Source organism: Alligator mississippiensis, chromosome 2, assembly GCF_030867095.1.
Source record: "Alligator mississippiensis isolate rAllMis1 chromosome 2, rAllMis1, whole genome shotgun sequence".
In the NCBI taxonomy this organism is placed as follows: Eukaryota; Metazoa; Chordata; order Crocodylia; family Alligatoridae; genus Alligator; species Alligator mississippiensis.
In genome coordinates this window covers 19,583,618-19,597,698 of record NC_081825.1, presented here as the reverse complement: position 1 = coordinate 19,597,698, position 14,081 = coordinate 19,583,618, and the positions used below count along the sequence as shown (strand labels likewise).

The window sequence follows — 14,081 nt, the reverse complement described above, 5'->3', positions numbered from 1 at the left end:
TTAAGGCAGGGTAGGGCTGGAGAAGGCAGCGGAAATGGTGCATGGGGTGCTGGAAACCTGCTGAGCCCCAGCTTCTGTGAGCCTGCCTGGGTTTTCAGTGCCCTGTGCACTGTCCCTGTCGCCTTCTCTGGCTGCCAGACATGTACACATGCACAATTATTTTTATCCACAATAGAACAGTGTGCCCCAGTCAAACTAAAATGCATCTGCGGTGGTCTAAGTTGCCACGCTCAAATAATTTTTAATACGAAAAAAACCATGTGCATGTACATGGTGAGGCCATTGTTAGACAAATAACAATTTTCTCATCACTTTGTCATGTCATGTGTACCTGGCCCCACCATCATGTACAAGTGCCCGACATGTCTAGGTAAATAGAAGGAGGTAAAAAGTGCAGCATGGGTTCACTAAAGGTAGCTCTCGTCAAACTAATCAAATGTTCTTTAACTGATTTGCTTGAGAAAAATGTGAATCTCATTTTTATCGGCTGTTGTAAATTAGTGATGTTTATTAGAGATTATTATCTCCAAAGCAGGGATAATATTCTCTCACTTTACAGGCATACAAGGTTTGTTTGTGAAGGTCTCATTTAATCTAAGGGGGTAGGTACAGATTACCTTTCCCACGTATTAAGGGCTCTTAAGATGGGAATGTCTGCACATCGAGACAGGAAAGGGCAAGCTAAGTGGGCTTTAAGTGCTTCAGAGAGAATCCTCTTTGGGCAAGGATTCTTTAGCTAGTTTTAGGTATTTTATGTTGCAGTAATGTTAGACTGCTCAATGGTGCCAATATAGTGCCATGGAACCCACCCACCTGCCACTGCTTTCTGGGCTAAGTCCAGCCCCCACCAGCCGCTGGTGTGGGACAGAAGCTTCCTTTGCCCCAGGACAGTGCCAGTAGCTGCAGATGAGCAGGAGGTCAGGGAAGAGACCCAGGGGGAGATGGAGGTGAGCTCTGAGGGGTGGGAGTAGATGCTGGAAAACTGGCAAGCAGGGGGAGCTTGACAGCTCCTAGCCATGCACCTGCTCACCAGCCCTCTAGCAGCGTGTCCGAGCAGTGCAGGGTCACAGGTATTCACCCTTATCATGCGACTGCTCAGACAGTGCTTTAACTTTAATGTTGCCTAGCTTAAGTCTGTAGTTCCAACCTCTATGTGATATTTCTTGTCTGCTCAACAAGGACTTGCCCTCTGAGCTTTACGTTTAGCTCTTGCCCTGTTTCTGTGTTTGAATGCTGTCTGTGTGCCAGAAGGGGGGAGGGAGGGTCCTTGAAACTAGGTTCCCTGGCTTTAGCTCTTGACTACTCCTAACCTTGGAGCAGTCGTTACTGGGGAAGTAGCTCTGTATTGGAATAGGCTCAGGTGCCCCATAGGAATGAGTGGTTTGGTCAGCCTTATAAAGGTTTGAAAAGCTCAAATACATGTAATGACTATGAAGTCTTATGAGATTTTAACGATTAAAGCTGTCATTGGGCATGTGCAAACTGATTTTTATTTTTAAAAGGATTATAATGTGACCAAAATTGAGCAGATCTTTTACAGAGTTTGCACAGGATATAGATTCATAGATGTTAGGGTCGGAAGGGACCTCAATAGATCATCGAGTCTGACCCCCGATATGTCCCTGACGCACGGGTTTATATTCTCCAGCTAGATTTCAAGTCTGTTCCCCAAATATGGGGGTTTTAGAGCTTTCCAAAGAAAGTTACCAGAATATTTAACACTGTAAAAACAATTTGTTTTTCCTAGCCTCAGCCTTGGAAGTGACCAAGTTGTTTTAGCTGAAAATTTTATCTGAAACAGACATTCAGAACAGGCCATACTCATTTAAATGGGTAAAAGTTGATGAAAATAACTAGCTGAAACTAAACCAGCTGGGGGCACCTCCTGTGGTTGTTGAGAACTTTCCTGTAGCGCTTCAGTTGTTCATCTTCAAAGCAAAAACAAGAAAACTCTTGCTTTGTTGTTGACTGCATTCCCATGCTGATTAGTTTGTGCTGGGTATAATTGAGATCTGCTGTTTTAACCTTCTTGCAATAAATGTTTGAATAGGCATGTGTTTAAACAAAAGATGGGGGAAATAATACTTTAACACTTCCTTTGAAATATTTGCTATATTGTAAAGACATTTGAAATACTTGGGTTGAACTAGAAATTAATGATTCATATCGTTTACATTATTTTCACAGTTGCTGATTGTGTTGTATTGGATCCAAGGATTGCTGCATGGCTAATAAATCCTAGTGACACTGTTCCCTCTTTTGAGTATTTAATACTAAAGCATTTTAAAAAACCTATTTCTATGAGAATGGTGAATATGAACATGGGTTTGTTAAGCAATATATCGGTAAGTAGTTTTTAGAGATTTACATACAATAAACAAAAAGCGAGTAAAATAATAATATTTTTTTCTATTTTTTTTAGAATACTATATAAACATATGCATGTTTCTTTGGCAAGAGGAAGGAGCGTGTTTTCTTTCTTAACAACATATCCTGGAGAACTGGTATAAAATATCCAGGACTGCTTGAAATCTCTGCCATAATGGGCTCTAATTTTTCATAAGTAACTACTAAATTCTGACAAGCAGCCCCTAGGTTCCATGGCAGCATTAATTAATTATCATAAAATATCCTTGATCTCCTCTTTCCCAAATACAATATCATCATCAGGAGGTATGTCCTATCTATTTGTAGTAGTGTAGCTGGGTTAAAGTGGCTTCAAGCATGTACCAAGAATCACATATATGACAGACCAGTACTGTGGCCAGTTAAAATATCCAGTTTTGGGGATCTGGCATATGGGTTGTTTGTAGATGATAGAAAGAAAGAAACAAACAAACAAACCGCACTTTATCAGGAGAAGCAGCATGTTAATTTAACCTGGCTCTGCAGTGTCTGTATAGTTCAGGCACTTCAGCGGGGCTTTTTGGTGATTCAATCAGCTATTAGATAAAAGCACCAAAAAAGCCCTCCTAAAGTGCCTCTGACCTGTACAGATGTTGGGCGAGCTGGGTCCAACTAACATGCTGCCACTTTTGGGCACGTGTTAAGCTCAGAGTGCTCCTGTGCCAAGCTTAAAGTAAAGCGCCGTGTGTGTGTGTGTGTGTGTGTGTATTTTAACATCTGCAAGCAGCCATGTTGAACAGAAGCAAGTGGTATATTCTGTTGGGTACTGTTTAATTGTTTTATTATTTTATCTGTTTTTACTGTAAGCTGTTTTCAGCCTTTGTGGGGAAAGCAACATAAATCAAATCAATACATAAAATACTTCCCCATCACTACCTAGTCTGAGGGAGGGAAAACTGAGACCAACTTTGGAAACACTAGGCTTCAGTAAGTATTGTAATAGCTCTGGGAGTTTGGCAAATTGGGGAGAACTACTGAGAGAACCTGTGTGCATCAGAGAGAATGGAATGGTGAAGTCACTAAAACAAGTGCTGTTTCTTTATGCATCTTAAAATTTCTAAGAAAAGGATGATTTGGAATATCAATAGGGTATTTTAGAAGATTTCTTACCTCATGCTGCAGAAGCTCTTCAGTGAAATTAAATGGAACATTACTATTACATGTTTAGTGATAAATATCTTTGAAGTTTCTCTTTTTATATCCCAGGGCACTATTTTTATTTATTTATTTTTACTTGCCTGTCAAAATGATCTATGTAATACTTGGATATGGGGGCAATTTTGTTTCCATTTCTCCCCTCAAAACCATTTTATAGTTCTTGTTACCTCTTGGGGTTCTCTTTTATAGCTATTGTGCTTACTCTGTCTTCTGTGCCAGTTTCTTTACTTCTTTATGACAACCCTGTGCTACTTCATTTGTTGTGATCTACTACAGCATTGTTCTTTCCATCCTGTGGTGCACAGAGAATGAAATGAAGCAACAGGGCAGCACAGTAAAAGCAAGGGAAGGAAGAAAATAAGCATTTGTTGTCATGCAAACAAAGTGGATAGGTTTGTAGAACATAAAGGAAGACTAACAAGCAATCCAGGTAGACTGCTAACATGAAAAAGAACAGGGTGGCCAGTTTGCAGCAGGAGTCTCACAAGTGGCATGGGCAGCCTCTGTGTCATACAATAGATCAGGGGGGGACTAGCAGCACAGTAGCAAATTGGGCAGGAAGCAGAAGGCAAAGTATGTAATCAGGCAAGGACCAGGGGGAAAAAAGCAGAGCAGGAGATTGGTCAGGGATCACAGAGCAGGTAACAGAAAGCACAGCAGTAGATCAGGCAGAGGAAGTGGATCAGAGTGGCACCTGGGGAGGGTGCAGGACTAAATTGTGGCATGCCTATCAAAAAGGTTAGCCTCCAGTGAAATGGTGTAATGAGTAAACAAGAAGGAAGGAAAGAACATTGAGACACTAACAAAAGGGAACATGAGACCTGCAGCAAGAAACATCATCCAAGGATGGTGATAGATTGTGAGAATTGAAAAAAGAAGAGCCCTAGAAAGGACAGAGAATACAAAATGGATAGGGGATTCTTCCCATTGAAAGAAGAAAACTGGTAACTTTTTAATGAAAAATGTTTGAGCGAGAGAAATAGATAAACAACCAGTCCTTGTTGAAAAAATGCAAAGCACTGCTGTGTAATCTGAAAATCAGATAAAATTATTTTAATGGAACTAAACTGTACAGATTATTTCATAATTTTAAAATATTTGACACTTCTGTATGGTTTGCAGTTATAGGAGTTCTTCTGGGTTTCTTTTCCTTATTAAAAACCTCTAGTCTATCATGAAGAGGTTTTTAATAGTTTTCTTCAAAATAGTTTGACACCTTTTCTGTAGGCCATTCAGCTGGACTACTCATATGCTCAACTAAAGAGCTTCTTGATAAGTCTACAGCAGTGATTCTCAACTGGGGGTGCTAAGAGATATCTTTTAAAGGTGCCTCCCCACTGTGCCTCTTTCGGAAATGCTGTGTGGGGTTAGACTGGAAAGCCCAGCCTGACAGGAGGGGCTACCATGAGGCTGCTGTTGCTGTCCTGCCTGAGAGCCCAGAGAGGCAATGGAACCACTGTAGATGAGATAATGGTACGTCACCCCTACCCCTGCGCTTCCTGGTGGGCAAAGGGCACTGCCTGGGCTTCATTCATCAAAGCAAAGGTGGTAAGTGAAGCTTCTTTTGTGCAGGGAAAAGAAGGGGCTCACCTTGCCTGCATCAACAGAAAGTACCACTACATTCAGAAAAATTATGGAGGAGTGTCTTGAGTCTAAACAAACTGAGAAACACTGGTCTACAGAGTGCAAAGCAGCCATTCTCTAGCTCTGGAACCAGATGGGGCAGATGCTGGAAAAATGGTGGAAGATGATGATGTATAATTCACTGTGACATTTTCAAACACGCTAAAATACCGGCCTGTATTTACAAGAGCCGAGTTATCACAAAAGTGCTGCTGTGTCAACATTGCAGCAATTCTCTCTCAAATAATTGTTGTCTTATACTTGCTCCCATATGGGTTAGATCAGTCTGCCCGTGGACCTGAGGCGCAGTCTTTGCCCTGTTGTATTCTGCCCTACTTCATGCAGCTCTGTTTGTACTGAGAGAATAAGGGTAGTGTACCCTTCCTGTTTCTCTATTCTTCTTAAGTGTTTGACTGTGGTAGGGTCTATTATAGTTGCAACATGCTTTCTCACTTGAAACCTCTTTTCTTTTTTTTTTCTTTTTTTTTACAGGTTATCCTTTTTTTTCTTATTTAGTCCAGGGGTATCAAGCATATGTGGAGCCAAGGGACTGCCTCAAGTGTTTTAACACTATGTTGAAGGCTCTCTTTTTTTGGGGTTCATTGACTTGGTGCCTTCTGTCTCTTCCCTTGCACTTGATTTTGTTCCTAACAGTTTTTCCTCTGTGGTCCTGAGGGAGGTTTGCAACCAAAGGATCAAGTAGGAAGACAGCTTTCCTTTTCTTGCCTGGAGATGGCTTGTAACTGAGTCTGTCCATGAAAGACCTTCCCAAAGCTCATAGGGACTGAGGCACTAAAGCTTTGAGCTTTAATTTCTCCTGGTTTATCAGGAGTATGAAGAGGCTTGTAGAGCACTGTAGTGCTGGCTGCGCTTTCTGGCTCCAAGTCTTCATGCTCCACTAAGAGACAGTGCTCACTGCTGATGAGTGCCACATGGCTAACACTCTCGCCTGTGGACTGACCTACAATGCCTGAAATTAAGAAAATATTAATAAGAAGCACTACTACCTCCAAGAAAATGTTGGTCATTGCTGACTTGTTCTAAAGCTCTAGACCCAACTTTGTGTCCACTGCCTGATGCGCTGATTATCCTTCACTTAGTGCAGATCTCACCCCTTACTAGTTCTGCTCCTTGCATGGAGCCCACCACCTCTAACAACTGACGACCTCTTGGTTCCCCTGTGTTCTAAACCTGTATGTAGATCTCTCATCTAGTTTTGGCACCACATGATGCTACCCTTCGACCCCATGGCCAGATCCAGAGACTAAATGTAACTTGGATTCTATGCCTCCAGCACCTGTATTTCTTTCCTCTCCATGTTTATATTTTGGAATTTTTTGTGATTATTGACATGGATCTACAAGGCGACAGAGTGTATGGGGTAAACCCAGCTCTGGTGGCAGTGGTGGGGATGCAAGGGTTCCACTGGGGATCCAGCAGTGGCCCAGGACAGAGTGGGACTCAGTGGTGGGACATCTGGTAAGCTGTTTACCTGTCCTCTCGTTCCCCCGCATTCAGATGTAACAAAGTAAAATCTTCTAAAATAACATTTTGTTAGAGACACACTATTTTGGAGTGTTGCAGCTGCATTTATAATGTTTCAAAGGGTGCATATATTTGTTCCGTTGGCTCTTTGAAATGTTTTAATTGTTGTATGTGTCCACACCTGAGTTGCCTACGGTCTCATCTTCATTGGGACAATAAATTTGACTTAATGCCTGAGGTGTTCACTAGGTGTCTCTTCCTTCTAGCTCCCACTTTCAGGATTGCTTGGTGTGTTCATTTGTGATGAACAATAAAATTTTGACAGCCTCAAAAGCTAGAAATCATCCATTTTGGTTAGACAATTCTCTAAATGGCCTCCCAAGTCCTACTATTATTTGACTGCACACAGAAACTACATTAAAAGAACATTAAGGTTGAAAAAGTCAAGCATTTAAATTAGGAAATGCCTGTATAATCTTAATTTGACCCTTTTGTGTATCTTTAAAAGACACTCTTTTAATGTCTTTAATTACTATGGTAATAGAGAGTTCTTCACTCAAGCAGACAAATGTATAATAAGATCCAGTGACTCGAAGTTGAAGTTAGACAAATAGTGGATAGAAATAAGGCTTTTGAACAATCAATGTAATTACCAGGGTTGAAACGTATCAAGTGTTGTAGGGGATTGATTCTCCACTGGAAATTTTAAAAACAAAATTAGATTTTTTTTTTTTCCCCCTAAGAGACTTTCTAGTTCAAACAGGCATTAATTCATGAATGCCCTATGGCCTGTTTCATGCAGGAGATCAGACTAGATGATCACAACGGTTCCCTCTTGACTCCATAATTTATTAAATTATTTATTTCCACAAGACCTCTCTCTTATTCACTGCACAGAATGGACAGGCTAGTGAATATTTATTTTATTCTTAATGTTCAATATATAGGGCTAAGCCTTTTTTTTTCTGCACACTGCTCAAGTCCTGCTTTGAAGACAATTATTGATTTCCTCATGAGTGCTTTCCTTATGACACCACTGTAGTTTCTGAGCACTTCACAAATGTTAATAGTGTATTTTTCACACTGTCCCTGTGATGTGAGTATTTGCATTAAGTTCATTTTAGGAATGAGTCTATTTATAGAACTATTTTGGGTTCCCAATCTTAGCTGGGCATTTTTCAGATATATAGTAGTAAACTATTTTATATATGCAAGCAGAGCTCTCATTGACTTCAGTTGCATTTGTGAGTGTTCAGCACAAATGTAAATCAGGTCACAGTGTTTCAAGGCGGGCCTCCAGGAAATAAGTGTCATACAATTAGTGACCAATTCTGAAAATCTGGCTTTTGTGACTTATTTAGCATCCACCACTCAGGAACTATTTGGCAGAGACAGGAATAGAAGCCAAGGCAGCATTAAACTGTCTTTAATTGTGAGACTCTCATTTCATTTCATACAGTCTTCTGCCTCGTTTATTATACCTTTCAACTTCTGCAGTAAATGAAGCAGATGTCTTACAGATAACAGCATCCTTCACCAGATATAGCCATGATCCATCTGTGGAACAGCTCTGTCTTGTTCACTGAATGAGGCAGGTTCTCATAGTTTTTCATTATATAATTTCATAGATTTCATAGACATTAGGGCTGGAAGGGACCTCGGAAGATCATCGAGTCCAGCCCCCCGCCCAAAGGGCAGGCCGTCAGCTGGGGTCATAGGATCCCAGCAAGATAAGCATCCAGTTTCATCTTGAAGGTGTTCAGTGAAGGCGCTTGAACAACCTCCGGTGGCAGGCTGTTCCAGACCTTGGGGGCTCGGACAGTAAAGAAATTCTTCCTTATGTCCAGCCTGAAACGATCTTGTAGTAGTTTGTGACCATTCGTCCTCGTCATCCCTTGGGGCGCTCTGGTGAACAAACGTTCCCCCAGATACTGGTGGTCACCCCTGATAAACTTGTAGGTGGCCATCAGATCACCCCTGAGCCTGTGCTTTTCCAGGCTAAAGAGCCCCAGGGCTCTCAGCCTGTCATCATAGGGTCTGCTTCCCTGACCTCTGATCATGCGCGTGGCTCTTCTCTGGACTCTCTCAAGCTTCTCCACATCCTTTTTGAATTGTGGAGCCCAAAACTGGACACAGTACTCCAGCTGCGGCCTCACTAAGGCCGAGTACAGGGGGAGAATGACGTCCCGGGATTTGCTTGAGAAGCATCTATGGATGCAAGCCAGCGTTTTGGTCGCTTTACTAGCCGCAGCATCGCATTGCAGGCTCATGTTCATCTTGTGGTCAATGATGACACCCAAGTCTCTTTCTTCCATAGTGCTAACCAACATAGCACTGCCGAGCCTATAAGGATGCTGCGGGTATTTTTTCCCAAGGTGGAGAACCTTGCATTTATCGGCGTTGAACACCATCAGATTCTCATCCGCCCACTTGCTGAGCCTGTCCAGGTCAGCCTGGATCACCCGCCTGTCTTCTGGTGTGGATGCTTTGCCCCAAAGTTTGGTGTCATCAGCAAACTTGGCCAGTCCGCTTCTGACTCCAGTGTCCACATGATTAATGAAGATGATGAACAGTATGGGTCCAAGGACAGAGCCCTGGGGGACCCCACTGGTCACAGGACACCACGATGAGTGACTTCCATCAATTACTACCCTCTGGGTCCGACCCCGGAGCCAATTTTCCAGCCAGTGGATCGTGGGGGACCCAAGGTGACAATTGGCCAGTTTCTCCAAGAGGTGATCATGGGACACCAGATCGAAGGCTTTTTTGAAGTCAAGATATATGACATCAATCTCATCTCCCTTGTCCAGGTGATAGGTCACCTGGTCGTAGAAGGAAATGAGATTGGTCAAGCAAGACCTACCCGCAACAAACCCGTGCTGGCTATCCCTTAAGATGTTGGCGTCGGCCAGTCCATTAAGGATGGCCTCCTTAATAAACTTTTCTAAGATCTTCCCTGGGATAGAAGTCAGGCTGATGGGCCTATAGTTAGCCGGATCCACTTTCCTCCCTTTCTTGAAGATAGGCACCACGTTGGCCTTCTTCCAGTCTTCGGGCACTACACCAGAGCGCCAAGAGTTTTCAAAGATCCGCGCTAGAGGCTGGGCTATGATGCTCGCCAGCTCCTTGAGTACCCTGGGGTGAAGATTGTCAGGGCCGGCTGACTTGAAGGTATCCAGCTTCTCAAGATGTTCCTTCACAAAGTCAGCATTAATGGAGGGCAGGGGATCACCCTCACCCGGACTTCCCGGCCCTGTAGCGGGCACGGGCGTCCCATGGGGCTGATGAAAGACCGACGCAAAGTACCTATTTAATAGGTTGGCTTTTTCCTGGGCGTCAGTTGTCAGTTGCCCCATCTGGTTCAGCAGGGGTCCAACGTTGCCCCTGCTTTTCCTCCGGCTCCCCACATATCTGAAAAAGGACTTTTTATTGTCCTTGATGCTCAAAGCTAGCTGGAGTTCAGTTGCAGCCTTGGCTTTCCTGGTCTGCTCCCTACAGGACCGGACCAGTGCAGAATAATCCTCCTTGGAGGTGACTCCCATCCTCCATCCTTTGTAGGCCTTTCTTTTTAGCCTCAGGAGGTCTGCTAGGTCCCTGGAGAGCCAGGGGGGCTGCTGTGCCCTCTTGCTGCCTTTCCTTCGAGATGGAATAGACTTAGTTTGTGCATTGAGGATCGCTCCCTTGAGAAGCAACCACTCTTCTTGAACTCCCCTCTCCCTGTGGTCACAGTCCCTTAGGGCCTCACTGACAAGCCTCCTGAGCTTGTCAAAGTCGGCTTTCCTGAAGTCAAGGACTTGCGTGTTGCTGACCGACTTGCCAGCTTTTCGGCCGATGGTGAAGGTGATCAGCTCGTGGTCGCTGTCACCCAGCTTCCCATCGATCACTAGGTCGCCGACTAGGTCCTTCCCAGTAGCCAGCACCAGGTCGAGCAGCGCTTTGCCTCTCGTTGGCCCATAGACTTCTTGAGTCAGGTAGAGGTCATCCACGCACGAGAGGAAGCTCTGTGACCGCTCAGATTTTGCTGAGCGATCCTCCCACGAGATGTCTGGGTAATTGAAGTCACCCATGACAACCATGGTCCTGGAGCAAGCTGCCTCAGCCAGTTCCTGGGCAAACTCCTGGTCTAGCTCAGGACTTTGGGTGGGAGGTCTGTAATAGACTCCCACCATTGTGTCCCCTGTGCCGTGTTCCCCACGGATTTTAACCCAGAGGGTCTCCAGCCGTCCACCCTGGTCGCCAATATCGGCTTGTAGGGACGCGTAGCTTTCCTTAACATAGAGAGCTACACCCCCGCCCCTTTTCTCTACATGATCCCTCCTGTACAGGGTATAGCCATCTATCCCCGTGGTCCAGTCATGGGTGGAGTCCCACCAGGTCTCCGTGATCCCTATGACATCGTAATTGTTTGCACTGAGCAGGAGGATGAGCTCCTCCTGCTTATTCCCCAAGCTCCTGGCATTAGTGTACAGGCAGGCAAGTGCCCCCTGGGGGGCTCCTTCCTTGCCCACAGATTTTACCAGGGCTGGGGCTGGGGTGGGCTCCCTTGAGTGCCGTGATCTGCTGGCTTTGCAAGGATTGTTCAGCGGGCCAGCAGTGGCGGTAGTCCCCCCGTCCCCCAGCGGGCTTAGTTTAAAGCCCGGTGGAGCAGGTCAGCCAGTCTGGCTGAGAAGAGCCTCCTCCCTAGGGGAGAGAGGTGGAGACCATCTCTTCCCAGCAGCTCGCTGCCTCTCTCGCCAAAGAGCGGGCTGTGGTCATGAAAGCCAAAGCCTTCCTGACGACACCAGCGCCGCAGTCTTTGGTTGACCACATAGATCCTCCTGTCCCTTCTCAGCCCATAGCCTGAGACTGGGAGGATCGACGAGAACACCACCTGTGCCCCCAGACCCTTAAGCCCCGCTCCCAAATCCCCGTAGCGCCTCATGACCTGGCTGGGAGTGCTCCAAAAAAATAATATTTTTTTCCCCATCTTAAAATGCACAAAGGCAATATGGCTGTATTAAGGTAGAACAGGCAATCTTAATTCTTGCTGTGAAGGCCGTGGAAGCTGCCTACAATATTGTATTAATATTATACGTCCATCTATTTTTATTGTGATTTTACTGTTCTGCTGTAGCATTATAAAGGGGTTAATTCAAGCTAGGGGGGAGGGGAAGGGAAACACAAGAAAACGGATAATAGTCAGATACTCCATTACTGAAGCATAAAGAACAATGCAGAAGTCAGTCACTTTGAAGTTTTACCTCTATCCATGCTGAGTTTTTAATAGATTGAAATAGAAAGCCATGTGGGAAACCAGAACAAAGAACACTGAAGTGCTTTAAGAGAGTCCAAGAAAATCGGGTAAGAGGCAGAGATTGCTGGGGAGACTGAACCCCAGTTCCCAGAGATAGCAATATCAGGGATAAGCCAGGCCTGCTGAAACATCTAGGTAGGCTATTGATATGAGTAAATACTTTTTACTGTGCTTAAACCCTGTTTCTGTTACTACCCTACTATTGAGATTAAGCAATTCTTTGATTTTAAAAAGCTGTTTTGGTTCACTGGGAACTGTAATCAGTAGTAAATAAAAAAAGAAGACTGTCAGGTAGCTGAACCTGCTGATCAATCACAGTTGCACAGTGCACTGGAGGCTCAGACCCAGTTTCAGAATGGGAGGATTATGTGGTTTCATACTAGTGCAGGTGAAGGCAAGACCTTCACGTGAGGGGAGTACACCAGAAAAGTTGCGTACAACTAGCCCAAAACTCAAACATCAAATGGCATCTTTCAACCAACTGCCTACCTAACTCCTACTTTACCCAGGCACCAGCCCTTACCATAGGCCAAGCTGCCAGCTTTGCCCCCTCATCAGTACAGACCACATAATTACTCGACCAAATTAACACAGACTAACTATATCATCCAAGGTTCATTTACCTACACCTCTACTAATATCATATATGCCATCACCTGATTACAGTTCCTCTTGATTGGCTACATTGGACAGACAGAGTGATACCTGTGTGAGATTGAGGGGATGCCAATCTGACATCAAGTCCACAAATACACAGAAGTCCATGGCAGAACACTTTAACCTTCCTGGACTTTCTAGCGCTGACCTCAGAGTAGCTGTTCTTACACAGCAAAGCTTTAAAAGCTGATTTGAATGTGAAATTGCAGAACAAGACTCATCCACTGACTGGATTGTGTTAAGTATGGTCTAAAAAGGGACTATGGATTCTTACCCCATTATCTTTATTGACCCCTTTGTCCCTATGGGTTTATTACTTGTTCGCCTCTCAGCACTGCCCCCTCTTCCCCACTTCCTTCCCTTTCTTGTCTTTTGTATTTAAATCACTCTATTTGGTAGCCTGCTCTGTGCATGTCCTTTCACAGCATCTGATTAAAGGAGCTCTTGCTCACAAAAGCTTATGAATCTCTGGTTATGTTAGTTTATAAGGTGCACCTCTTCCCTGCCTGTAGCCCCAAACTGGGATGCTAGAATTTCCTACTTTTAAATGCTTGGCTTTAAAAGCCTGATAACTACTTTTGTGTGTAATTTCTTAGAGCTTTTAAAAAGGAAACTGTTGAAATTCTATCACAGCTCATCAGCGGAGTGGTAACTTTTTATATAAGTCACACATGTGCTGCCACTTGCGCTAATGGAGTAATTAATAGAATAATAGGTTGTTACCTGCCAGGGGGATTATTGCTGGAGGGAAATGAGACAATAATAGACAGACACATGAAACAGCCCATGTGTTTTGTCACTGGGCTTCACAGATATTTTCTGGCAGGAGGAGGACAAGATTTGGGCTCTTGCTCAGCATGGGAAAATTTCCATCCAAGTTTTACAAATGAAGTCTAAATGGGACTGGTTGGATTTTAACAATACTGTAGGCTGTGTTGCCATTCTCACTTATTATTTATTAGGCCCCTAGTGGATGCCTAACATACTTCAGAGTTTACAATTTTAAAAGATGACTGATGAAAATGTGATGATAAGATGCAGAATACAAGTGATCGGGCTAATAATTAGTGTGCAGTTTTTGATTTTTTTTAAAAAAAATTAAATGAGCCATTTTGTGTGGTTGCTGCAGAAATAAGGGCTGCTGGCAGATGTTTTTTTGTTTTGTTTTGGTTTTTTTTTTTTAAACCAAACAAAACTGCACTTTACTGGAAGAAACAGCATGTTACTTTGACCTAGTTCTGTAGTGTCTATAGATTGGGCACTTCAGCAGGGCTTTTTGGCACCTTTAGCTAAAGCTGATTTAATTGGCTATTAGATGAAAGCTCCAAAAAAGCCTCACTAAAGCACCTGATCTATATAGATGTTGGGAGAGCCAGGTCCAACTATCATGCTGCCTCCTTTGGGCATGCGCTGGACTAGGCATGGGAGCACAAGAAAAGCTTTTTTGTGTGTGGTGTCT

At 43.9% G+C, this 14,081-nt stretch overlaps 1 protein-coding gene and 1 long non-coding RNA gene across 19 annotated transcripts in view; both read left to right on the top strand.

Moving 5' to 3' along the window:
* The window catches only part of HAUS3 (HAUS augmin like complex subunit 3), a 250,406-nt gene that overhangs the window by 43,881 nt on the left and 192,444 nt on the right, over positions 1-14,081 (top strand). For all 18 annotated transcript variants that reach the window (XR_009459687.1, XR_009459688.1, XR_009459690.1 and 15 more), the window contains one exon: positions 2,188-2,345. Coding sequence is in view for 14 of the 18 variants with exons in the window: in XM_059721496.1 (XP_059577479.1) it covers positions 2,188-2,345 (158 nt within the window). In the remaining 4 variants the exon portion in view is untranslated. The remainder of the gene's footprint in view (positions 1-2,187; positions 2,346-14,081) is intronic.
* On the top strand, positions 2,355-5,408 carry LOC132248493 (uncharacterized). The gene is made up of 2 exons (XR_009459691.1): positions 2,355-5,037; positions 5,137-5,408. It is a non-coding gene; the product is annotated as an uncharacterized LOC132248493 (long non-coding RNA).